Source organism: Myiozetetes cayanensis, unplaced genomic scaffold (genome assembly GCF_022539395.1).
Source record: "Myiozetetes cayanensis isolate MyiCay16 unplaced genomic scaffold, myiCay2020 scf97, whole genome shotgun sequence".
Classification (NCBI taxonomy): Eukaryota; Metazoa; Chordata; class Aves; order Passeriformes; family Tyrannidae; genus Myiozetetes; species Myiozetetes cayanensis.
The window spans coordinates 92818-119707 of NW_026088263.1; the positions used below are offsets into that span (position 1 = coordinate 92818).

At 37.8% G+C, this 26890-nt stretch overlaps 1 protein-coding gene across 1 annotated transcript in view; it reads right to left on the reverse strand.

Moving 5' to 3' along the window:
- The window catches only part of AGPAT5 (1-acylglycerol-3-phosphate O-acyltransferase 5), a 55954-nt gene that overhangs the window by 22352 nt on the left and 6712 nt on the right, over window positions 1–26890 (reverse strand). The window contains exons 2-5 of the mRNA XM_050340725.1: window positions 17981–18050; window positions 17652–17767; window positions 12647–12736; window positions 4635–4725 (exon numbers count right to left, since the gene is read on the reverse strand). Of these exons, the coding sequence (XP_050196682.1) occupies window positions 4635–4725; window positions 12647–12736; window positions 17652–17767; window positions 17981–18050 (367 nt within the window). The remainder of the gene's footprint in view (window positions 1–4634; window positions 4726–12646; window positions 12737–17651; window positions 17768–17980; window positions 18051–26890) is intronic.

Genomic DNA, 26890 nt, shown 5'->3' on the forward strand with positions numbered 1-26890 from the left:
TATAGAAAAAAATATCACCAAAAGCTATTTTCTTTGAAGACAGTTCCAAATAACATTCATGGATATTAAATACTTTGTATTGCTTTAGAATACAATCTAAAACTAATGCCAACTGGAAGGGAAACATTTTGGATTAGCTCAGTTGAAATACCTCTTTTTCATATGACCTGTAAAAGCAATTCTCAGATAAGCGTATCCTGCACAGAAAAACATCTTAGCAGAAAGCACGATATTTGTCAAGACAAACTTAGCATTAAAAAAACATTTACGTTAGCAACTTTTCTGCATAAAAACAAGGAAGATAATAAATGAATACCTAAAAAGGTTTGTTTGATTAAACGACCTTCATTAGAAATTAAACATTAATACAAAATTCCATAAATGCCTTTTACCAGGGAAGATTGTTTTGTCTTCATTCAGCAAAAATAAGTCAAGTTAAATTTAACAAGCTTCTGATCCCTTTGGCTTTGACTTTTAAGACTTACTAATACTACAAGTAGGAGGCTTTGGATTATTTCTATTTATTTTCAATTTTTAAAAAGCCATTTTTTAACATTTGGGTAAAATTCATATTCTACAAAACCTAAGAAATTTGTGGTTGTTTGGGGTGTGTTGTGCAGGACCACGAGTTGGACTCGATGACCCTGATGGGTCCCTTCCAATTTAGCATATTCTATGATTCTATGACTGACTACTACAAAACACTACAAATCTACACATGGATATTATAGGTACATATAAATGGAATAAATTTTATACCAGAAGCTGCTACAAAAATTAATAATCACATATTTTTTGGGGTTTTGTAGATATTTGGTTCTATAGTCCAATACCATTAAAAAGATCAAAGCTTAAAAGATTAACATTTTGAGTGAAAGAGATACAATAAAAATTACCACTTCTATCATGACAAAATTAGTTAAATCCCCATGAAAATATGAGTGCCACCTACAAATTAATACTATTCAGCAATTCAAGCCCACTGACTAGTGTGGGAGAATTCCTGCACTTCTACGATGCCTAAACTCATGGATTAGAGCCTGAAAGGGTCACCAACATGTAAGTCAACTGAATGACTGCATCGGATTTTGAAGACAGGAATCACATCAGCTGGCTGCTCCCACACAATGGAAAATGAAAGTGAATTTGATTACTGTCTATATACTTAAATACTGGAATATGGAAAGCAAAAGCTTGGGAGACAAGGAACAAAAACACAATGCATCACATTCTTAGTCGTTCAAGAGAGTAGAGGAAGAAACATCTGATTATGGGAATGTTGCAATATGTCCCATTAGAAACACAGGAGCTGTCAACCATACTGAAAGAGAGAGCCCATCCTGGTAGCAATGCATGGAATCATCTCACCCAGACATCTGCTTTCCACCAGGAGAGGACAACCAGGCAACATGAAAACCACATATATTAATACCCTAATTTAGGGGATTAACTAACTCTAATCAATGTTACCTCTAGATATTTTTGGCATTCTTTGGTTTTAATAAACAAAAACCTGGCAGTATATTCAACTTGAACTTAGCAAAGCAGTTAATGACAAATTCGAAAAAACAGGCCATGGATTGAATTTATTAATGTACAGTATCCTTTATTTCTTTCTAAAAATAGTACAGTTCTACTCCTTCTCTAGAAGTTTCTCTGTGCTTTATGGCCTTCAGCCTCAACTTAATCATCCAGATCTACCTACATCTACTGGACCTACCCTGTGTATTTGATTTCCTTGTGTTTCAGAAAGAGAGAAATCACCTATTCTTGCTAGGACTCAAGGTCTTGTGTAGAACTCGAATCCTACAGCAAAACAATCTGTAACATGAATTATCAGCATTTTTAAAAGTTGCCTCTCTTTCAAGGGTGACCGCAAGCACCTGAAAATTCTTTTGCTGTTGGGTATCTTGCCATCCTATTCACAGACAGATAAGATTTATTTATATATTCATACCAATGAGGAAAGACATAATAGTTGAAACCAGCAATGTCAAAATATTCTGTTGTATGTCAATCTCACTTATTTTTAAAATTTATCTTACATTTCTTTTTGTTGAACTGGTCCAGTGACCAACCGTAAAGAGTCAGTAACTGTGTCCAAAACTGGTGTTTACATAAAAAGACCATCAAGATATGAGATGCAGCTCATCAAATGGTCCCACTAAGAGCAGGTAATTACGTTCAGCCCAAAAATTATGCCTAACTCAATGAAAATTATGCCTAACTTTACTCTAGATGAGGATCCAGCTCATGGACAGTAAAAGTAAACACAAACCCCACAAAAACTTTTTATACTTCCTCTCTGCAAAACTAATAAAATACATACACACACTAATGTAAAAAACAGTATTTCAGACAGCATGATAAACATGAGTTATGCTTGTGCTCTGTGCTCTAGGAATAGTTTTGTTGTCTTTGGGTATAATAGCTCCGGTTTTATCATCAGTTTCAAGTTTAATCCTTCTTAATTAAACCACTTTTTCCAATATTACACTTGCACTGTTTTTTCAACATAAAATTGGGCAAAAGTGTAGGAAAAATCGTTATAAAGTTTACATTCCAAGGTATAAAACAAAAAAAGTCCCCTACATGTTTGTAAAGCCAAACCTAAAGCACTGTGCTCTGTAACTAAATACTAAGATGACAAGACTAAATTATGAGACTTCGCTATATCCCCATGAAGAACGAAGTGCAGTTTTAAACTGTAAGTTACAGTATGTCCTCATTCCTCCGACTGACAGAACTACTGGGCATTACTACGCTTCCTAAAACTGTAGGAAATAAAAAGCCTCCAGGATCTTTCAGACAAGTGTGGAATCATGTGTTTTTAGTTCAGCTGAGTAGTATCACATAACAGTCTCACATGCTCACAGGGAGCACAACCATCACGGCATGCAGTGACCAACTGGTGAGGTCACGGCTCCCAGACTGCAGCCAGAGCATCCAGCCAGGACTGTGGTGGCACTGGGGTGGCTGGGTGGAAGATGCAGGCCAGTACCAGCAGTGCTGCACAAGTAGCATGGTGGGACCCTGGGGAGCTGTCATCACGTCCTGTCAGCTGCCATGTGGAATTCCCCACCCTCACAGCTCCCCTGGTACAGGTATGTGCCTTGCACTGGTATGGGCCTCGTGGCTCAGCCTTCAGAACAGTTCGGGAGCAGCTCTCGGTGTCAGCCATCCTGCTTCTCAGCACACTTGTATGAGGGGTGCTCCAGTTCAAGGGAGTTTCTACCTTTGTGTGAACATGCAGGGAGCAGGGTTCCGTGCAGACTGCTTCCCATTTTCTCCACATAACAATAAGACCAACCATAAAATAACTGTGCAGTGAGGAAAAGCAGATCTAGAGGATTCTGCACTAGAATTGGAGATGTTTCTTTTTTAATAACTATTTGTCATGGAAGTTTTTAAAAGGAGTAATCCTTACAAAGTAAAAACAGACCAATACTGGAGAGAAGAGCACTAGAAGAAGCAAACAGGTGCTCTGAAAGCACAGAAGCAGGGTTTTACTGTGTTGCAGACTGCAGAGACATAACTAAGAGGTGAATTAAAGTAATAGCAATAAAAATCTTTTCCCTGAGAAAGGAGGAGTGGAAAAAAATCCCTACCAAACACCACCTCCCCCCAAACTCTCAAAGAACTGCCAAGCTAAATGAAACATTTGACTTTCATTTCCGACAGGAAACTGAAGCAATGACTTAAGCTCTCCTGCTCATACACGCAAACAAATTCCATTCTTCCCAAGGAGAAGAAGAAAAGCATGTATCCTTTTGGAGAAGAGCTAACAATACTTAATAACTTGATGATATCAACAGGCTGATTCACAGACTTGTGAATTCATTTCAGTGTGTCACAGGAATGAATTTCCCAGACCTATTTGTTATGCTTTGTTTACCTTCAGAGTGAATTATTTCGCTTTTGGTCAACAGGAAAAAACAAAACCAGGAAATATGTTCACCAAACATGTTGGACTTTAAAGTTTACATGTATTGTGCATACGATGTGAGAAAATATGAAAAAGCTTGGGACCCTTGGCTTTTTGCAAGCCTTTCCAAAGAGGAACTAATTCCATCTGTGGTTATAGAGACAACGCCAACAACCAAAGCGACTTCAGAATAAAGTTCAACCAAAAGAAGTTTGAGACTGGAAGGTGAGAGAGGAAGAAAATGAAAACGCCACAGGAGTATTAAGACTAATTAAAAATGAAGTGATGGAAGACTTTTTCTTTTAACGCACAACAATTTCTATCCAAAATACTCTTTATGTTGGCTAATAACTGTAATTGGAGCTACAGTATCATAGGTGGAACAGCCCTGATTCAATGTAGGTAATTCCTACAACCTTGAAGGAGAAAATACGTAAATACATAGATATAGGCAGAAACTATGGAGAGCCTTCTGGAATATTATTACTCTTGCACATTGCGAAATGCATGAAATATCTCTATATAAGCTACTATAATCTTATTTTATGGTAAGAGAAAGACTAGTTTATGCTATTTTAACCCTTTAAATACCAATTAGGCTGTCTTTACAGTTCAGTTAAGGTGAGATTATCTTCAGATTGTATAACAATTTTATATAATATATATTCACACTTTAACTAAGAATTATTTCAAAACTTTTTTTGCTTACCTTCCTTTTCAGCAAATGATTGACTATCTGCAATGACTTTTGGTATTTCTGGATTGTAACGAGTCCCCTCTGGAAAAATCACTAAATACATCTGTGGGTTTAAAAAGAAACAAAACAGACAAGTTCTTATAATAAATGTAAACTGACTGCTTTTACAGAAATTATCAATACTTGATAGGTCCATATTGTAGTTAGCTCACACCATTGGTTACTGTAAGGATCCAAAGAAAATCAGAATACTTGAGTTAAAATTTCTTAGCTCTAAGAAACTTACTGTTTGAGGTTCAAAATAATTTCCTTTGAAAATACACCATAGAAAGTAGTCCAGGTGATTTAGGAAAGGAGATGGAACGTGTCAACAAAAGTCAGTAAGTCAGGAGCAGCTAATATCAACAAGAGTAACAGTTTTAAGAGATTTTGAAGACAGGCAAGTATGTCCCAAATTACTGAAATTTTTTTCTTTAGTACTGCTCTTGCCTCTCATCTTTCCTTATATGGAAATATACATTTAATTCCATCCATAAGCAGAAATCCTATTAACTGAAATTATGACAGATTACCTTACATGCCTCTACACCTCTCATCGCATTGGATATTAAATATATTAGGAACTGAAATTCATAGCTTAGCGTAATTTGAACCTTAAAGTAACATTCCTTTAAGCATGCATGTCTGCAAGGTTAGATTTCCCAAGTAAATTCATTCACTTGCCTGTTCAGCAACAACCTATAGGTTCTCAAATCATTACACAGGTAAAGGTTACCTAAATATCTGCATATCTGAGGGTAAAATTATGTACCCAAATAGAACCAGTCAAATGTCATGAATTTTTCATTTTCTTTGAAACAGAACAGAGGTTTCTTTCTTTTTTAGTGTCTGAGTCTTGCATAATCTCCTACAAACAAAGCTGATGCAAAATATCACTTAAGCAGTGAAAATTTCATATTGGGGGCTCATCTGCAGAGGAGACCACAGCCACAAATGGTGACTAGCGTGGAGCTGAACGTGACACATTCACAGTGAAATGGCTACTGTGCCTACACTAACTTCTTAATTTATCTTAATTTATCTTTAGAGAAACGAGTCTCAAGAAATATTTGAGAGAAAAAGAGATAGTATTTACAAAACAGTCCAAGGAGGATTATCAGTGACCAGACCAAGACACTGACAAGTGGGAGTACACATCATGTAAAAACACAAAGTTAAACGAAAACCGAGAGACACACAGGAATCTAACGTTGTGCTTCTGGCCCATAAAACATCAGAGTGTGCTGGTATTGCACTTAATAACTGCAGAAGAGATAGAGAAAAGGCTGAATGCCAAAAGACAGGCTCCAGTAAGTGAACTGTCCAGAGTCACCCCCAGTGAGGAAGGCTGAAAGATGTGCTAAAATTTAGAGATGGGAAGAAATCTAGGAAATGTGCCAACCAGTGAAAGCAGCAGGGAATTGAGAAAGAGGAGGATTGAGTACACAGCCTAGAACCTGGCAGGGCAAAAAGAAAAAAGAATGTATTAAGAATGGGAAAACCAGTGCCAGTAGAGTGGAGTAAAGAGATCTACAGAAAAGGCTGCACTTGTCATGGCATGTTTGGGGCAGAACTGGCAGACTGCAGAGGCAGGTGAAGTCCAAGAATGTTCAAGGCAGAGCAGAAATCCAAGATGTATACAGATTTGGTGGGGAAAGAACAGAAAAAAATGCGTTGAAGAGTCAAGGTGCTTACTTTTTTATAACATAACTGTAGTGTAAGTACAGGGACAAGTACAGGAATCCTCAGACTCAGTTGTAGTCCGCACTTTCCCCAGTCATCTATACATTTCGCCTATGAAGTACACTGTTGAGATATATAAGTGACTGTTGTGGTTTTGCCTAGCTGGCCAGTTCCTAGGGCTGAGAATGGTTTTGTCCAGGTGAAGTTCCAGACAAGAAGCCAATTAAAACTCTCAGTAACGCCTTTGCTAATTACATCTTTAAGAAAACAGAAAAGAAGGTTTGTGTTGCAGTTGAAATCAGGCAACCATGTAGGAGATAGGCGGTAAGCCCCAGGTGGGGGTAAGGCCCCCTCCTCCCCCGACTTGGGCCGGGGGGTAAGTGTAGCACTGAAGCCCCCCTTCTCTTTTGTAAGAGAGTGAAGAAAAAAAAACTTTAGAAAAAGACTAATTGCTTGGACGAGAAACCGCTGTGGAAGAATTCCAGCAAGAGATAACGGAGCCTCCAAGGTCAAAGCTGGCAGCTGAAGCTGCAGCAAGAGAAGTAAAGTGTGAAGGCGGGGGGGGTGTTGCTTCTTCCCCCCTTTTGCTCTCTCCCTTCAGCAGGGTAAAGACTAAAAAATAATCCCTGCTACCTTGCAGAAGTTTGTTGGGGTGAGAAGACCCCTGCGCTGCTTGTGGAAGAGTTTACACTGGAAGAAGTTGATGCATGAAGAAGCTGAGACTTCATGAGAGACCTGAGGTGAGGCAGAGACCTGTCGAAGATTTGTGACTCTAAATATGACCCTGAAGGGGATGGGGCTCGCGCTGAAGAGAGACGGTTCAGATGAGATGCTGGGATCTGTGTGTGGGATCCATACTGCTGCTGAAGATTTGTGACCAAACCTACGCTGGAGCACAGAACAGCTCAGGTAGGGATGTTGGGATCTCAGTGAGAGATTCATGCTGCTGGTGCTGGAAATTTATGACTTTGAAAAAAAAAGAAAGCCTTACGCTGGAGCAGAAAACGGCTTGGGTAAGGATGTTAGAATCCATGCGTGGGATCCATGCTAGACTTGTGCTGGAGAAGTCTATCAAGGACTGTTCTCCCATGGGGAGGGACCTCCATAGGGAATAGGGGTGGACTCTTAAGCCATTATCCCCTGTAACCCTGTGGAAGAAGATCCATGGTAGGCAAGTGTCCCCTTGCAAGACCCTTCAGGACCTGGGTAACCCTCAGCCTTTGGTCTTAGCCCAGGAGGGGGGTAGGCCCAGCCCTGGAGGCCAACACAGAAAAGGAGAAAGAATTCCAGCTGCGACAAGAGTGCTGCAGAGTTACTGGAAAGAGAGCTGGAACTCTGAAAATGAAGACAGAAACTACTTCTCCTCCTTGGACTGATATAAAGGGGGGGGAGAAGTATTTTTCTGTAAATACATAGCACTTTTACTTAAGTAGAATTGTTGTAAATGTAGTTCTTTAATTTTAACTTGCTAATAATAAATACTCATAGTTTTTTCCCAATCCAGTCTCTTTTATCTGCATAAACCTTCTCTCAACTGATTAGTAATTGTGTGAGAGGTGTAAAAGCAAACTGACCCAGAACAAAACCACGACAGTGACTAAGTAAAACTTTTCTGAGTTAGCTGGAAAAGACATAATATTCAAATCCAGATGCATTTTTTTTTTCTTTCATAACTGTGCTCGTATTCAAATCACATAATTTGGATTCTTAGAATGGTACTTCAAGATGAGGTGTTCCACTCCCCTTCTTCCCCATCAAAGACTTATGCTTAGCTCTGAAGGGTAATTCAGTGGCTGTAACAGGTAACAGAGCAAAGGAAGTGAAGCACACAGGACAGGAACACCATTCTTGGTACAGAGGTCAGCACTTACAAGCATGCAACAACATTACTGATCTTCAAAGCAGATAATGTAACCACCAAAAGCTGATTACACAACAGGGAACAGTATCTGCTTACTCCAGTCCTAAATGTGTAATACAAAGCAGGGATTGAAATTATATTTTAATTATTCTTGTAAACCTCTAAAACACAAGCAGCTAAACAGGTTTGTTGACCAGAATCTGAATATCTCTGAATTGAAAGCATACCAACAAGAATGAGAAGTGGCCTTTGCTTTAAATTCAGCACATATAAAGCTACTGTGTAGCTCACTAGGACTACTTTAACTGAGTAAAATTCATAAATGTAAATGGATTCCTATTTATATTCACATACAGTCCTGCACAAGACAAAGATATCCTGCCAGAGCAATTAAGCCTACCAGACCTATTTGTATGACTGGCTTTTCTCCCAACATGGGCAGCAGAAGTTAAATCCTTAAGCATTATTTCCAAAGACTGGAAATCTCTAAGATTCTTCCAGATTTTAATAAATAAATAAGCTCTCCTGAACTTGGAATAAGACTGTTGAGGTCTAGAAGCATTTTAGTTGCCCAGAAACAACAGCTGCAGCTAAGGCCATTTTTATACGGATTTTTTCAATTATGACAATTAGCTACATAAAGTTACATATTTTATTGCAGTGGCTGCAAAATAAGTGCTCATGTTCAAAATGGCATAGGCAGTTTTGGATTACTGTCATCCCTGATTCACTGAGACATATATTTTAACCCAAGCAGTAGGTTCCTATGTTTAGTTAGGTGGTACTTTCATGCCTGTTTCTACATGATGGTTGGGTGTCAATAAACTCGGTATCTCTTATCAATTTGAAAGCTTCAAGGCAAAGCTGTGAACCAGGATTCATTTAATAGAATCATGCTGATTCTTGTTGGAGTCAGAAAACCAGGAAAGAGGCAGGGGTTACCTGCAGAGTCCCCACTGTAATGCTAGTGCACTTGCCACAATCCAAAATGAAATGAATGGAAGATGGTAACTGCATTCACCCAAATAGCAACTCTATTCATTCCCCCAGCATCATCGAGGCCTCCCAAGCAAAACCAAACAGAAATGGCCCCAAAGGGGCTGTGCCTCCGGAACGGGGGGTAGGATAGACAAGGAAGTCCCTGCCATTTATCAGAGTGCCACAAAAGGAGCTGGGTGGAGCAGTGGCCCAAAGCAACTGATGAGAGTCCCTGGAATACAGAACAACCATAAACATACAGCAAGAAAAGGTGACAAAGAGAAAAGCTGGCCAAGGACAGGGCTTTGGAGGGTGTCCTGGAGAAAGCTGCTGCCATTCTGTAGAATAACACAGAGCATCAATAAGTGGTAACTACTGACTAAGGTATCTTCCATTTACTATGCTTTTCCCAGGTGACAAGGGAAAACAAATAAATATTTTCATTTACAAAATTCACAATGCACTTGCTTAGTTTTACTATTACTATTATTGCATCCTGACAGCTAGAGAGACTCCTATGTGTTTAGACCACTGCCTAGAAGGCATGTTTCTGGCAAACTGGATGTGAAACACTATCACTAGATCAATAACCAAAAAAGATATGGTATGAGAAAGCCTACCTGGTATAATTGAAATGACATACAAAAGGTGATGTGGGGAAAGCAAGCAAGAACATCCATGATTTATAAGTTGTTAGGGATTTGCAAATTAGTAACTATATGACAAAGTAATTACAATAAGTCTTGTATCAGTTGCATTAATGTACCTGTCCCCTCCACGCTTTCATTGTTAGATTGACATTGCTTCACATGACAAAACTGTGACTAAATTACAAAACCGAAACACATAGTAATCAGCTAAATACTGTTGTACTAGTTTAAATCTCACATCTCAGAATGCAGATTTCCTACTCTCAGTGCATGATAAAAATGAATATAAATTACATTTTCATTTATCAAACTGAATAGTTTGCTATTCAGAAGAGTTAACTTTATAAAACAAGTAGATTGAGCTGGATATATTGTTGCATTGAGAAACCCATACATCTTATCATAGCTTAGAGTAACATTAAAACAACATTAACACAGAAGTGCTCTTTAAACAATGTGACAGTCTCTGTTCTCATAACAAGACACAAAATTGCAATTTGTTAGCAATCAGTCAGACTTCTTGGAATTTTAAACAAAATCACAGCGTTTCAAGTAAGTTTTACCAAGAAAAGGTCCAATAATGCACCATTTAGGTGTATAATTCAACAACAGTTTGGAAAGCAAACTAATTGCCAGAATAAAAAAAATTATTAGTTCAAGATTCTCTCTAAGAAAACACAGGTGCAATAGTGTTTCAGCCTAACGTCAAAGTTTTGTGTGTGTCTGGTATTGCTGCACTGCATCTGGGGAGAAGGGTGGACCAGCTGCAAACTGGAGGAAAAGGGGCTGTTGAACACAGGAAGGTGGAACTCATAAGACAAGGTGGGCAAGGAACATCAAGCAGTCCCACTGTTACTGCACAAAAGGAGGCTTACCAGATCACTTATCCAGTTCTACTTCGAATGTAAGAGGCCAAGAGACAGCCTTACTTTTCCTGTCAGTTTTAACTCCAATTTACTTGTAATTAAAAAAAAAAAAAAAAAAAAAAGGTCCTCAGTGAAACAGTAAAGATCTTGCTATGCTGAAGAGAACAGAAGACTGGTTCTGTCTTCCTGTATGTCTTCAATTTCTTAATGGGAATAGGGATGACTCCAGACAGACTGAACATTAATCATCTAGATTCTTTTGTTTAAATTGTATGTGCAGAGAAACTGTGAACAACAACATGACCCTTAACACAGATTCCTGTCCATCCCTAATCTATTGGTATATAAATCTTTCCTTAGCAGCTGAAAGGCCAGCTCTTCTCCAACACTACAATAAAGAAAGAACACCACCACATACACACAGAATGACTAAGCTACACCAGTTGCCCTCTAAACTGAGGAAAAGCCCACCCTGAGCTATAGCATACAGTGCATAAAAATTCCAGAGTAGTAGATCAGTTATTTTTGTATGAAGCTGATGAGTTTAGGGCATACTTGCTTTACTGATCAAAATGTCTTCTATTTTAAAAGCAATATGGTTGCTCATGAATGCTATGCTAAGTTGCAGAACTCCAAAGTATCTTCATGACTAATGGTGTAAGGACTAAAGTTATCATGTTCTTCTCAGAGTAGTAACTGCATGTTAAAGGCCATTTAATAGTATCTACATTTAAATTCTCAGACAAAACGGATTATCGAAAATTTAGTCTTCCCTCAAACAACAACTCAATGGTCTGTGCCTTTTACCCCAGCAGATGCAAATATTTGCCTCAGTAAACAGGCTTTTGACAGCTTTGGTTTTGTAAAACTTGTCATTCCCTATATGGTTTGACTGAGAGATTTTAAACAGAATGAATGTCTGCAGCAACCTTAGATAGTATGAGGAAAATGGCAACAACTGCCTGGGACACACATCCAGGTTCTGGGCCCATTTCCAACACCACCAACTTTACTCATTTAACCTCTCAGTAAGCATAAAGCTAGTTTGTTTTTTCAACACAGACACATGCACAAACAGAAACTCTATATCTCCAAAGAAGAAAAAAAAAAGACTATTACAAATGTCAAAACAACCCATGCACTCCTTTTACCCAAGCCTCACCTTTTATAAGGTTTGACAATATGTGCAGTCTAATTCCTAATCACACATTTTTAAATAAAGTGAAAGTGTAACTGTTCTGTATCAAGGCTTGCTTAGTTGGTTTTCTTAAGCTTTGCCAAAAAGGCAGAAAAATTTTAATACACATCAAGTAATGGAAGCAAAGCACAGTGATTCTAACCACTGAGCCACAAACCATACAGGGAGTCATGAGAAAAGTCACTTGGCAGTAACAATCATTCTTCAAATAGAAAATTATCAAGAGTTTGTTTTGGTAATTTTTTTCCTCCTCTAGGCATAGCAGACAAAGTTATTCAGTTCTTAAGATGTCACTGCCATTAAAAATGATTGACCATCGTGATGATTAATTAACATTTGGTAAGAATGGTTCTTGACTTTCAGAAGTCAAGAATATCAGTCTCTGACAAACACACAGTAGTCAAAATGTTATCTTGAAACAGAGTGTTTCTCTTTTGAAACAGACTGTTTCTCTTTTCTCTTAGTGGTTTCTCAAGGAAGGTGCTACAGTTCATCTTCTAATCCAGATCCCCCTTGGTCTCTACAGAGAGGATTACAAAGTTCCTATCATTCACAAATGACTAGTCAAATTTTCCTCATTTTAATTAGAGGCATCACTCTTATCACAGAAAGTAACTGTAAGAACACAGAAAGAAAACAAATCCATGATTACCATCTTGTAGTTTGTGGGTATCGGGCATGGCTCTTTTCTCCAATAAGCCTTTGCCATTAAAAAAGTCAAAGAAATGAGAAGGAAGGTATAAGCTTACTGGAGTCTCAGCTTTCATCTGGGCCCGCAACTTCTCTCTCATTTCTTTCTCATTGAATTTGGCACTTCTTTTTACATAGACTCCTCCATGCTATCAGAGAGAGGAAAAAAAAAAGGAAAAGCATTAAATATGTAGGTGTAGTTTAATGTAGAATAGTTGATAGAAGAACAAACAAGACAACAATGACAAGTCACCTTTATGACTCATTGCTACAAATTGCCCACAAGACATTTTCTCCTAGGATGAAAGCACCTGAAACTAATTTTACATTTGCATGTATTTTAGTTCATAAAATCCATTTAAATAAAAATCGGATACAAAAAACTTCCCAGTTTATAAGACATTTGAAGTGTCTTGTTTAAAGGTGTTAAATAATTAACTGGAAGATGCCATTGGAAGTGATCCCAGGGATCTATCCTTGACAACACTGACATGCAGCTTAATTTGTATATCAAGGGAAAATCACACAAATGAAGTTACTCACATACAAGTATTTACAGGTCAATGCTTTCAATTTTATGCACCCACTCTTAAATAGTGACTTATGCAAATACTGGAAATGCAAGTATTATACCTCTACGTACAAACTTCATGAATAGCACAAAATAACTAGCATAGGTCTGGAACACTCCCACACACTTCTTAGAGAATTAAATTTTCAATAAAGAAGTTACATACAGAGATAACTGAGTAAGTAAACCAAAATCTGTAGAAGATATAGAATTTTACAGAAGTATTTTTACTGAAAATTATTACAAAAAGTTAGACTATGTCTAGGAAGAGATTTACTTTATAACTTGCTGTACACAATTTATCATAAAAACTTCAGTAGCAGGACTATGACAAAGTACACATGAAGAGAAATGTATTTTTTTCCCCACTTCCACCACTTTGTTTTATCTATGGAGTAAGAGGATGCAAACAAACGTGTCAATATGAACTACTGATACAATAAAGTCTGCAAAAACAAAATCAGCTTCCAAATAACAGAATTTCAGTTTGAAGGCATCTTGTTGTCATGGGTTTTCTAATGGACTCCATAACTTCGTAATATTCTTTTCTGTCCACCCTGACTATTAGTATTAGGTTCTGTCAGACAGCTTCTGTCCATTTATGGTTTTACATGCTCTTAACAGAAAGGTGACAGTAAGATTAAAACTACTAAGAGCTGAACCTCATTTAAATGTCTGATCTCAGGAAAAGATACAGTACACATTGTAGAAAGAGGGGTGGTGGGCTGTGTGTGGAAGTGGCATGACATGGCATGGCCAGGAATAAATTTGGAAGGGTTAGGAAGAGATCATGCGAACTGCTTTCAGCCTTTGCTTTAATGGCATGGAGAGATGGCCATGTAGCTGCTTAGCTAGTGGTATTTGATGTGGCTTTTAAGTTGTTCTCCAAAAGCTGCAGTGAAAAGGAACATAAAAGTCAATGGTGCATTAACTCCACATTAAATATTCTGTCTTAACATTATTGTCTGTGGTTTTCTGCCAAGGTGAAGTAGCCAGCTCTAGCACTCAGTTGGGCTGCTGTGACCGCCAGGGAATCAAAACCATAAACAGAATTCCCCAGTCCACTAGGTTTGGCCTTTAGCAGGCAAGAGCACAGTATTGGGACCATCCCATAAGCAGTATTAACATTTTAGACAGATAACGGCATGAAAAGAATAATATTCCAAAGCTGGGTAGTAAACAGAGAGCTATATGTTATCTCCACACCCCACTTATAAGACCATTTTTAAGATCTGACACTAATAAAGGGAAGAAGAATTCTTAAGCAGACTTAAGTACAGTTGTATTCTGACACCACAATCACCCCTTTCAGGAATGGTAAACTCAGTTTGGTATCAGAAATAATGCATCTACTACACAAGACTTCCATGTAATTGGTAAGTCATCATTCTGTGTAAGCTCAGCTAGGTGAAGCTTTGATAAATGGGAGAAGGTTGAAATCAAGGTTCTCCCTTATAAAATTACTAACCAGCTGCAGTAAAACAGAAAAATACTGAACCAACTTTTCCTTGTTTAATTTGTTAACTGGGAGAAATGAAGTTACTATTGTACAGTTTGCTCAGGGACACCATAACACCAAAGACTCAACTGGTGTCCCACCTCAGATTTCTTAATGCTCAGAAGCGGATCTGTACTACTGAAGTAAACGAGCATACAGTCATGTACGAACAGACAAAGTATGTAGTGTAAGATCAGGATTTGCTGCACACAACCCAAGTACGTCACTGTGTCAGGTGTCCTAAGGCTCAGGGTTACAAAGAGAGGCAAGATGCCATACTAATGAAATATGTTGCTAAAATTCAGTAACAACCAAAAGGGTGCACAAGCTGAGGCTGAATAACAGAAGAGACAAAGATATGATTCCTATGTTAAAAAACCAGGCAAACTGCGGGATAGCAAAAATATTTATCAAAATTACATCCCAGTCTCACTGAAATAAGTTCTACCTTATAAATCAGACCTGAAACATAACAGGTTAATTTAAGTGTTTCTTTTCTTCTCTTGCTATTAGATAGCTGCCTCCAAAGAAGAATGCTAGTTATGCCATTGTATATAGCTTGAATTCCCCAATTTGTATTGCATTTCCTTTTCAGTAAGAGATCAAATATAAGAACTCCTTTCAAAACAGATTTCTGGAAGTACTGTTTTTAAGGTTATAATTTTTTTCCGCTGTACTTTAAAAGCCCCTCTCTCAGTCAACAATGGATTATGTTTACAAATATACTTCCTTTGTGCCTGAATTTCGCTCTCCTGGACATCCAGACCACGTTTATTTCCAAACAGGATGTTTACCTGAGGTAGGGAATATGAATTCCGTGAGCATGGCGTAATTATGTGGCTCTGGAAACTTTTAGTGGAGTGTAAGTGACATCACTGACAGAACATCAACAGGAAGGGCAGGAAGTGTTTTATGTTTTTGCACTGTTTGGTGTGATAAAAACAATAAAAATACCTATTAGCTCGCACTGCAGGCCTTCAGCATCCCGTCTCAGTCATTTAAGCATACATGCATCACCACTGTCTTCCAACTGTGTCACTGAATTAAACATATCTACATATATATAAAAATAGATATAATCACCCCTCACTACATCTTGTAGAAGTTTTATTTTTTTGAGTTATTCAAAGCTGAATAGATTTTATTTAATATATATGTTTTGATTAGAAATGTAAGCTACATTCAGATTAATTTCCACAGGAACCTTCTTTTAACAGTCAATATACCAGTCAGGAAACTGAGCACTGGATATTGCGGATAGCAAAAGTAATTTTCCAAAATCTTGAAAAAAATCATTTCTGGACACATAGTGATAGTGGATGGAATATATATCTTGTCTGTATTTTAATTAAAGTAGACTTAAATCACCACCAACATAATGACTACAGTCGAGAACAAAGAGCAAAATATTTCCATGCAACAGACTGGTCACTTTAGTGGATGAAAAATGTAGAGAATGACTGGGGACAAGCATTAGACAACTGAGAAGTACATTTTCTTCCAAAGGATACCCTTAGTGAGGTATGACAGGGTCTGATAGTTTGAACTTATTTAGGGGATTGGGACAGCAAACCTACCAAAAAAAGAAATTGTGAACAGTTTTCTTATTTTCTCTGAAGCGTATACTGCTCTAAACATACCAGTTTTAGCAGAGCCTAGATTTATAACCTACTTGCTGTCTAAGACACTCATCCATTGAAAATATTGACCACTGAAAATATTGAATGAGATGCCAAAGATGAGGGAAAGAGTAAATTCTCCTCTTCAGACATACACATCTTCATATATTACTTTACAAACTAATATATAGTTCTAATCATACCCAGCACAGTATTTCTTTCAATATTCCCTACCCTCTTAGACTGGGCTGACAGTAAATTCAATCAGCCTAATTCTATTAGAAGTATTTTTCTACGTGATTTTTTTTTTTTTTTTTGCTTTTCTTTGTCCAAGTGGTGGGGTGGGGGAACAGAAGGCAGATTCATGTTCAGCAAACACGTAAGAACATAGAAAAGACAAAGGAGGAAAATCTTATTGAACAAGCACTTTGTAACAGTTATCCAGAAATCTATCTATTTCTATTTTAACAACTAAGCACCCATCTAAATCCTGAGATAAGTACTGTAAAGCCATGTCTGATCACCTAGAAAAAAAAAACAACAAGCAAACCAGTACTTTCAAAAACCTCCCCCTCTACATTTCATTGTTTGTATATAAAAACAGTCCTGCTTTCAGAAAAAGCAAAGAAAAGACATGACAAATTCAGAGGATTTTAGGGAGATAAGTCACCTACACTGCCCTCTACCATTTTAGAGTGAAGATCACATCTACTTAGTATGTTGGTTGTACAGTGACCATGGCCCACTGTTTCTCAGTAATTGTGTACTTTTGAGTCACATCAGGTTGAGATCTCAAACTAAAAGGGACAAGAAGAGCATTATGCGGAAAGAGGAGAAAGAAAAATGTAGTAATAGGATTATTGTTAGACTCAGGTTTTTGCTTAATAAAGTCCAAAGCAAAACCATCAACACTTTCACAGGGAAGCCTTTCCTCCACTAAGATCCAATTTTTCTCTATTATATTGTGCTAAAACCAAACAACTGAAAAATAAATAAGTACATCACAGAAATACCAATTTACTCCCATTTTGTAGCATGATACATAGAAAAAAAAAGTTTGCTTACACCTACTGCTAAGTGGAGTTTTGGATTGTAAAAAGAACAAAGATCTAGAAAATTTGGAAATTTCTAACAGACAGTTTTAATTCTACTAATAAATACCACCCATAAGAAGTATTCATTTACTGAGTCTTTAATAACTGTCTCTCAACTTAAGATACACACCTAACTACACTGAGTGAAACCAGCTATTTTCATGTCCAAATAAATGAATGCCAGCTCAGAACTACATCTTTCCAGCACGCATAGCAAACAGAGGGAAAGTACGTCTTACATATTTGACCCACAAACAGCAAGGAAAAGGAGAGCAGGCTTACCTGTGAAAAATACCACCCGTAGAGCGGAAGCCATTTTAAGCCATCTTTCAGGACATACCGGACATGCCCAAGAGCATTCTGCCTAATTGCCAGCATGTCTGCAATAATCCAGTCAACTGCAAAGACAAAAGCCCAAAATCCTCAGTTAAATTAGTTCTTAGTTGCTACTGATGAAACACAAAGCACATGTTGTACATATAAATGTCATTAAAGGTTTTTGAATTAGAAATTCTTGCTCATTAGGGCAAGGTTGGAAAGAGATACGGTAAAGAGACAAGTATATTTTTTAAACCTACAGAAGTGCTAAGACAAGCAAAAAAAATACAAACCTGTACACTGATGATTTGATAAATATATTACATTTTCTTTATTTTTTGGCAAATCCCCGTAGATTATTACCTAAAAAAATAATAAAAAAATAAATGTAGTATTACTTTATTATTTATTTTCATTGCATTAGGCAGTGATGACATCCAATGCAGTAACTGGCTGTTTACTAGGAAAACTGTCAGTAAGTTAGCACCATCAACAGACAAACACCTATCACTGCATCAGGACTCACCATGCAGATAACTGACTCATCAACAAAGCTGTAAATATTAATTAACAAGGCTTTAAGAAAGCTATTCTGTTTTTGTGCCTCAGCCCTAGAACTGGATCCATGGAATCTGACCTTCATTCACAAGATCCCTCCATTAGCATAACTAAAGCTAATAGTCAGGTACAAAATCATCATTTAACTTTATACATCCAATAAATAAGACATGCTTCAGCCCACTCACTCTTTATTATCCAACCTAAAATCTTAAGTTTTCCTGGGTTAGATCAATCTCAACCATTTGCCGTGATTTTAACCATCAAGAACGGATTAAAAAGCATGAGGTTGAGGGTGTCTTTAAATTGGTCTGTGGCTTCCAGCCAGCATGTTTTTTTACACTTTTTTCTTTGTTATATTAAAGATACTCTTTAACCTTGTAGTTTCTCACTCTGAGAGGCAATGGCCTCTTAGTGAAATAACCTTCTGGGAGCAGGACTACAAAGCAAGATGCTGAAGTAGGAATCCTAGTCACCCTTTTAAAACGGATTAATTCAATTCCTTTTATATCAAATAGAAAATGAGAAACGAATTAAACAATTTTAATTCTGAACTGAAGAATCAATTTCAATTATCTTTAATAAATATTTTCACTATTTAGTGAATAAGCACATTCTAGGTAGAATTTAGCCCTTGCTCTGCCAATACCAATAGGTGTACTTCTCATTTCTAGAAGTTAGCTGTATCAGATATACGCACTACCTCAAAATTACTCCATTCACCAAAAAAACCTAAAGTGCTATTTGGAAGGTTTACCCACTTATTATCATCACTTCCCTGGTCTGGACAATTTTGGAATTTTATCTGGAAGATCTAACTAACATTCAGATCTTGATTGGTATCATCTAGTATGCTGAGTCTCATATGATGGTCTCAACCAGCACCTCTAGAAAATCTGCCCACCTCTTAGTTAACCTGTGATAATAATGGCCAGTCTTCACAAGCGAAGATCCAGGGAAGGTCTTTACACCTTCCAGCCTGCACACTGGATTTTTTAGGTGAGACACAGTGTGCGCGGAACTGAGCCCACCCTTTAATCCTAAGGTTCATCTGCCGGGGCCAAGCGAGCTTGGACGGTGGCAGTGAGGTCCTTAGGACGTAGGTGGGTTGCCTTTTTAAGGGCTAACGAGCTCCATCTGCCCGGGAGTGGCCCTGACCGGAATCGAATCGGGGCCTCGGCAGTGACAGCGCCGCGCCCTTACCACTAGACCACCAGGGGTTCCTAAACCTGTGATAATGGATGGGTAATGCCTTGTTTTGTTAACACTAAACAAAAACCCCTCATAAAAGCTGTACATTCATGGCGTTTCCTCTTTGAAAATGCAACCGCAGTCTTGACTAAATTTTGTTTTCAAGGCAGAAACCAGATATTGCCAAACTAACATATTCAGTAAAGACGTGAACAAGAGACCACTGAGCCTACAGTACAGAGGACATTACTGTATTTGGATTAATTCCCCCACCACCACCAAAAAAAGGCATGCAATAATAAATTCTAACTGAACATTATTTGTAACAAGTCAATTGATACGTATATTCTGAACAGTATTGAAGAAATTCAAACAAGACTTTGCTAGGAGTAGTCTTCTCATTGAAGTTCCAGAATTCATAACCTTACTGCTGACACTAGGTACCACTGTTCAGCAGAAGGTTGACCTTACAGTTCAGGTGCAAAAATTCCGCTGAAATAAATCCTGCTATTCTCACAGAGTTAAAGCCTCATTTTCCAAGAGTACACTTTCCCACCACTGTTGCATGTGAGGTCCATAAACACTGTTTTCTTTAATTTCAAGTTAAGACTCCACTATGCAGTTTCTGGCAAAGACTGCTTTAGAGGAAGGGAAAAGGCCCAATACAACAAATCACTAAACCAGAAGGTCCTGAATGCTATTTAAGCTTTTCTAAAATATATTAAAAAAAGAAGAACAAGAGGAAAACAAAATCTGCCCTTGACCCCAAGAGCTGCCCCACACAAGAAACAGGGTTTGAAATGAGCAATTTATAACTTCAGCTTGTAAATATTTCCACTTTAATGTACTAAGTCAAGATCTCGGTGTAATCAGACCCACAGTTTAAAGCCTTCAGTTGTGACTATTACATGAGTAAAAACAAAGGATCATTCCCTTAAAAAAACATGTATGATGGCGCCTGCCAAATATAACAGTTAATCTGTATTATTTTTTATTTCAATAAGATTGGACGTAGTTCACTTTAAATCCCAAAGAAAATTTCTCATTGTTACTGTAAGCAATTTCTGTGTACAACATTATGTCTTACCATAATGGTTGTATGTGTTTACGTGTAATGGACTGAAATCTTTTACTCATGGTAAAACACACAGCCATATTGTTGTACAGAATTAAAAAAAAAAAGAATATTTTCCTATTTATAATAAGTTCTCATTAAACGTGCAAAACCTGCACATTTTATTTCAAAGCAAATACAAGAATGAGAAAATCTGGAAGCTCTATTTTGTTTGCTCAGATGGCTCAGCCTAAGAGGATGCAAGCGCTTTAACTGCAGCATCATCCACTTCAGCACTGCCTATTTCACTGATCTCGAGAAAAGGCTTATACAGTTCATTAAAGGCCAGCAAACACCTATTCATGTGAGATACCCTCAGCTAGGAATTGAGCTACAAACTTAAGCCTGTTACTACAACCAGATAAGAATGGCAACTTCCAGCCTGCAATCCCAGGAGACACCTACTCTGTGGGCATCCAAGTGGCTCTCCTGAGACCCAAGTATTTTTGCTTTATCGGGTTTCTGAAAATTTTCATCATACACAACAGTGGGGTAACAATTATGTTACAAGTTAGTATAAGAATTTAGACAACTCAATTCCAATTAAACATTGATAAATTTATTAAGCAAGTGATAATAAAGCAAAACAGCGTTTGGTGGCCTGGAGGGCAAGCGCCCTGCCGAGGCACACACCGAAATGAAGTCAGTGTCTCTTTTTATACACGTCCGTGGTTGTTAAATACATGTTAAGTGGTGTCTGGCATTGGCTTTTCGGATGTAAATTTGTTTGTGGCTTGAGTTCGGTGGTTGGGTAAATGGTTGTCTGGTATTTGTCAGAGATGAAAAGGTGCAGTTCTTATCAGTTGTTTATTGACACTTGCTTGATTAGCAAGCTGTCTGTGAAACTCCTCTTGTTTAATTACATCAAAAAGTTTCTGACTCCCTCATACACATAAGATTTTATGAATAAAGTTAACCCTTCTATTACAATTAGAGCTTCGAATCCTGCAGAAATGTTGTCCTTTTCCCTTTGAGATGATGTCTGAAGAATTCACCTGCTTCTGGATAAGCAGGCCCTCTCAGGACAGGCCTCTAATTTCTGGTAATCTGATGTCTTTAGGTGAACCAGAGCACCTAATGTATATTATAGCTGCAGAAGGAAATGATATAGTACTCTTCTTTGTGGTGTCCAGAAAACCTCTAACTCCCTGCTGTTTTACATAGCTAACTTTGCAGAATTCCTTGCTGAAGAGACCATGCAGTCTCTGGCTCCTTCTCAGTCTGATGGTGCAGAAGATATCTGGAAGCCACAGAGAATCACAGAATAGTCTGAGTTAGAAGGGACCAACAAGGATCGAACTCTTAAGTGAATGGCCCATATGGGGACTGAACCCAAAACCTTGGCTTTATCAGCACCATGCTCCAAGGCAAGCACTTGAGTGATTTACCAGGGACAGCAGTGCAGGAACAAGTGCCCACAGTGCCAGGCTATATTCAAGCCCCTTTTGGAATAATCTGAAGAAACCAGAGTGGCTAAAAGACTCCTAGCCCCCCTCAGAAGAACAATGATTCTCTCAGGGTGTGCAGAGCACAAGAGGGGGTAGTCTTCCCCTCTGCAGCCAGCAAACCAGGGAAGTAGTGCAGGAAATGCCTGGGATACAATTTTCAGTTTCAGAAGCTGAGTACCTATTTCTTCATATGCCATAGTATACATACATACATTCTACCTATCAGCCTATAATAATAATGGCCAGTCTTCACGAGCAAAGATCCGGGGAAGGTCTCCTATCAGCCTAAATAACTGCTAAAAGTCCTGTCTGCCACAATGCAGAATGTGAGGAACCTATTCATTTAGAATAGAATCTGCTGTGTTAAAAAAAAAGGAAAAGGCAAAATGAAGTCAAGTAAAGAAAACAAGTTAAAAGGAAGAGCAACACATTAAGCCAAAGTAAGCAGAGATTTGAGGGAAAATGTTTAATATGCAGATTTACAGTCTAACATTGCAAATATTACTTGTGCACACAACCTTAAAATGCGTGCTTTTAGCCATGTTTTGGCTGCTTCAAAGCCCAGTTCACAATAACAGGTAATACAGTTAGTGTTAATGTGGGTCTTTCACATCTCTTTACACAGCAGTGCCGTCAAACTCAATTCAGCGAGTTTTCAAAGGAAACTGGGTGCTATTAGATCCCCTTATGTGGGAAGACTGGTACCCAGCTTCCATGGATGCAATACACAAGCTGTTCACATGCTCAGCGGGCGCAAGACACACCTTGGAGTGTCACGTCCAGATGTAGCTCTGATTCACTGGCAGGAGGTTACAAGTTCTCCTGATGACAGAATTTACTAATTCAGTGATAGGCTGATCTAGGTATGCAAATGGGAGCTCCTGGGTAATCTGGTGACACCAGTTTCTGCTTCCCTACCAGCCTCTGCTTCTTCCAATGCAACATATTCAACCATGGCTGTGCTAATGTGGTAGGTCACGTAGCAATGTAAAACAGTCCTGCACGGCAGCCACACCTGAATAACTCATAATTTCCAGGGCTTTTCACTGCAACAAGGTGGACACTCTTAATTTAGAGTTTTACTTCTTGCTTATGAAATCTGTACATACCAAAGAAAATTAAATAGATCATTTAATCACGTCCTAGCTATATCAGCTCAGTAAACAGTGCCATGACAAAAATAACTCAAGAGGTAAAAGTAATCACACTATATGAAGACCTGCTTGCCAAACCCTAAGATGATTACCTTAATATTATAATTGGATGTGGCTGATAATGGGAGCAGTTAGAAGCTAATCTGCAAGCAGATCTAGCACTTCTGCTTCTGTAGCAGTAAGGCAAACAACTGGTTATTGCTGGTAAAAACTTGGGCCATCTCATCTGATGTCCTATCACATCTACCAGCACACTCACTCTTGGTTCCTCAGGCTTCTTAACCCTCCTCCCTTCCCTATTCAAAGAAACTCAGTGTGAATTGCAGAATGATGCTCCCTGCACTGTTACTTCCACAAGAATGATGTGCACTGGGGTAGTTTGTGAAGGTGGACCATTGCAATCAGGAAAAACATCAGTTTCAAGCACAGGCAATAGCAACTAGAAAAAAGGATAAAAGTAGTAGGATAACAGGGAGAACATTCCTTCCCTCTTCTGGAGGAAAAGAGGAGAAACAGAACATTCATAACATCAACACTTAAAAACGAACCATACAGACTCCATATACTCAGCTGTACTGCTCTCACAAGATAGCACTTCTCTCCATCTCACCATTTCTTCCGAACTAATAATTAGGACTGTGTGCTCTTTGGGACAAGAGCATTCTTGTTAGCTGGGCACTACTACAAAGTGTTTATTAAAATACATAGTATCCTAGGGCATCTGTCTCATGTTTGTTAGAAACTCTAGATACAATTTTGTGGTGAAAGGGTGGAGCTTGCATCAACCAAGCACCAAAACAACCACCGGACAACAGCTTCTGAAGTCCACGCGTAGCCCGAGCAAGCTGACCTCTGCAGGCATCTTGAGCAAAGTTCTTTAAGTCTCTTAGACTAATTCTCTTAGACCAAAGACCTGCCTGATGACACAAGTCCTTTTAGCTTCTAGAAGCCTTGCTCAGGCTCAGCAGCAAACCATAAAATCATCATGTGATCCATTTCATTAAAGCAGAGTTCACTCAAACATTCTGCAGCTATGTTTTTTACTGAGGTTCAGTGAAGAAAACCACTGCTAAGAGACTAAGCTCTGGGAAATATTAAAAGGATTCCTATGTATAATGTAATGCAATTGTTTTAAAATTACATCTTTCATTTGACTGAACCAGAGAGCACAGAACTTCAGAAAATACACTTACTGCCATTCTATTTCCTTTTTATAAGAAAACCATATTAGCAACCTATATGGATTATGCAGGAATGAATCATGACGTTAAATATGAAGTCTGTACACTTTTGCTTTCATACTAGCTTTCAGTCTCATGGTCTAAATTGACAAATTTTTATAAACATTACATTTCATTCAGTGTAACTAACTCCATGTATAGAAGTCATCTAGTTCTGATGCTGACTGCAAAGGCTTTACAGTTTCTGAGCTGAATTAAAGACAATGGACCCCCAGGATCCTTAAGAAAATTTTTAAAAAGGCATCTGTATAACTTAGATGTTCTAGTCTTGCTAATAGAAAAAAAAGCAAGACTTACCAAGAACATAACTTTAGGATTTTGGCATCTAAATTCTGAATAAAACCTATTTTCAGCACCCAAATAATTTACTGATAATTTCTCTAAAGGACTTGCTTTTGATTACAATACAGTTCTATGGCACAGACCCACAACTACAATCAGTGAGTGATCACTTGGGAAAGTCAGAATTAGAGCATCTAAATAATTTTTATAGTAAATCACCACTAATTATGTCTGGGTTTTTTTTTTTTTTTTTTTTGACAATAACTGTGCATACTTCAGACATAAATAGCACATGTGAAAGATTATTTGTATGTTGAGACTTCAACAGGAGTGTTTTTCTGAACATTTGGCATCTTGGTATCACACAAACCTAAACATGCCTTCCAGCACAATAGTGGAAGGAAGTATCCCATCTGTTCCAATAGGAGAAAGTCTCTTTTATAAGTCTTTAGCACCTTTGAAGACTTCTTCCCACATATTTTTGTAATTTCATTAAAAGAAAGGCAAAAGAAACCCACATTTAATGTGGCTATTGTTTACTTTATTACTTTTCTGTAGTGGAAAATACAAAATGGTCATGTCCTATCCTGTCCATTAGCCCAAAGAGCAGCTTCGGTACATTGACACATCAAGCTAACTCTGTAAATAACCCTTGTGCACCACACATCAGCCAGAAGCAGGAAACCTTGTGACAGGTTGCAGTGTTTTCTCTAGCCAGAACTCTTTATAATAGGAACTTTGCTTCTGAATATCTAGGACTCCAAGGAGGAGTTGTATCTTTACTTGAAATACTCGTGCAAGTGTTTTTATGAAGTACAGACTGAACTGGTGTGAAGCTGTCAGTAAGTTGACGGGAACGGGAAAGGGGATGATTAAGAAACCTCTATGTTCTCTGCTTATGATTGTGGAATAAGATTTTTGAAAGCTTCTCCACACACCATTTTCACTAAGTATTTAGAATTTAAGCACTACAGACTTTCACAGTGAGGCAAAAGAATCACTACAGAGCAAAAGAGAACATGCAAGGAGGTATCTGAGCTAGCTGCAACAACTCTGGCTCCAGAACTGGACACAGTAAATGAATCAGCCAAAAAAAATCACCAGATGAGAATCACACTAATCTGCTTACCACCACAGCGTGTGAATGAGTCAGTTCACCTGCAGCTTGCTCGGGATTGTGCACTATGTTTGCTTACTCAAAAAGAAAAATTCATGCCCTCAGATTCCCAAGCAGCCTTAGAAAACGGAATGACTCTTCAAGTCAATCCATAAGTTCCACAGGAAAACATATTGCAACTACCACAATACAGTTCAAAGTAACTAGATGGAAAAAAAAATTAATTTACATTATGTGTTAAAACACAGATTTGACCAAATCTTGTGTAGCCAATTTTACACTTAAAAATCAAACAAGCATATAAATGCTATGATTTCCTACTCCCACACAGAGGATCTAGTTGTAACAGGGAAGATGACAAGTAATAGGTGACAGAAATGAAAAGAACAAAACAAAATTATTTCCCCAATTTTTTATAGTAAATCCCTTCATAGAATAAATTCAAACAGACAGAAGATAAAGAGTATTTTTCCCCTGAAAATATATGCTTCCTCATAATTGTAATGTCAAAATCCCTAACATCTAAGCCTACTTTACCTAACACAACTAAAACAGGCCAAAAAAGGATATCCTGTAAGCCAGAAGTAAAAAGTTTGAAATAACTGCATTCAGAGGTTTAACTATGAATAGAATCTTCTCTTAGCAAGAACAGTGTCCAGTGGTAGAGTACTAGGAAAAAAAAAGTCTCAATTAACAACCATCCTTACATAAAGTATCTGAACGTATTACATAAGCAGAAAGAAAGGGCATGGAAGATCACTGTAAAATTCCCTGGCACAGTATCTACCAAAACACAGTAAAATGCAAAAAGAGAAAAGTGTCAAAAACTCATGCAGGTTAAAAAAAAATATTAAAAAATGTAATAAAAACAATTTTTATTTTCATGTGTAACAAATTATGCAAATTTAGAACAGATATTAAAAACTTAATATACAAAAAATCTTAAGATACTAAAATTAAAATATTTAAACAGAAGATTCTAAAATCAAACCATGAGATTGCAAAACTTACTGGCCAAAGAAATCAGAATTTATAAATGCATTCAAACTTGCCCTTTGACTCCTTAGCTTTTCCTACCTGACACATACATTTTAATAT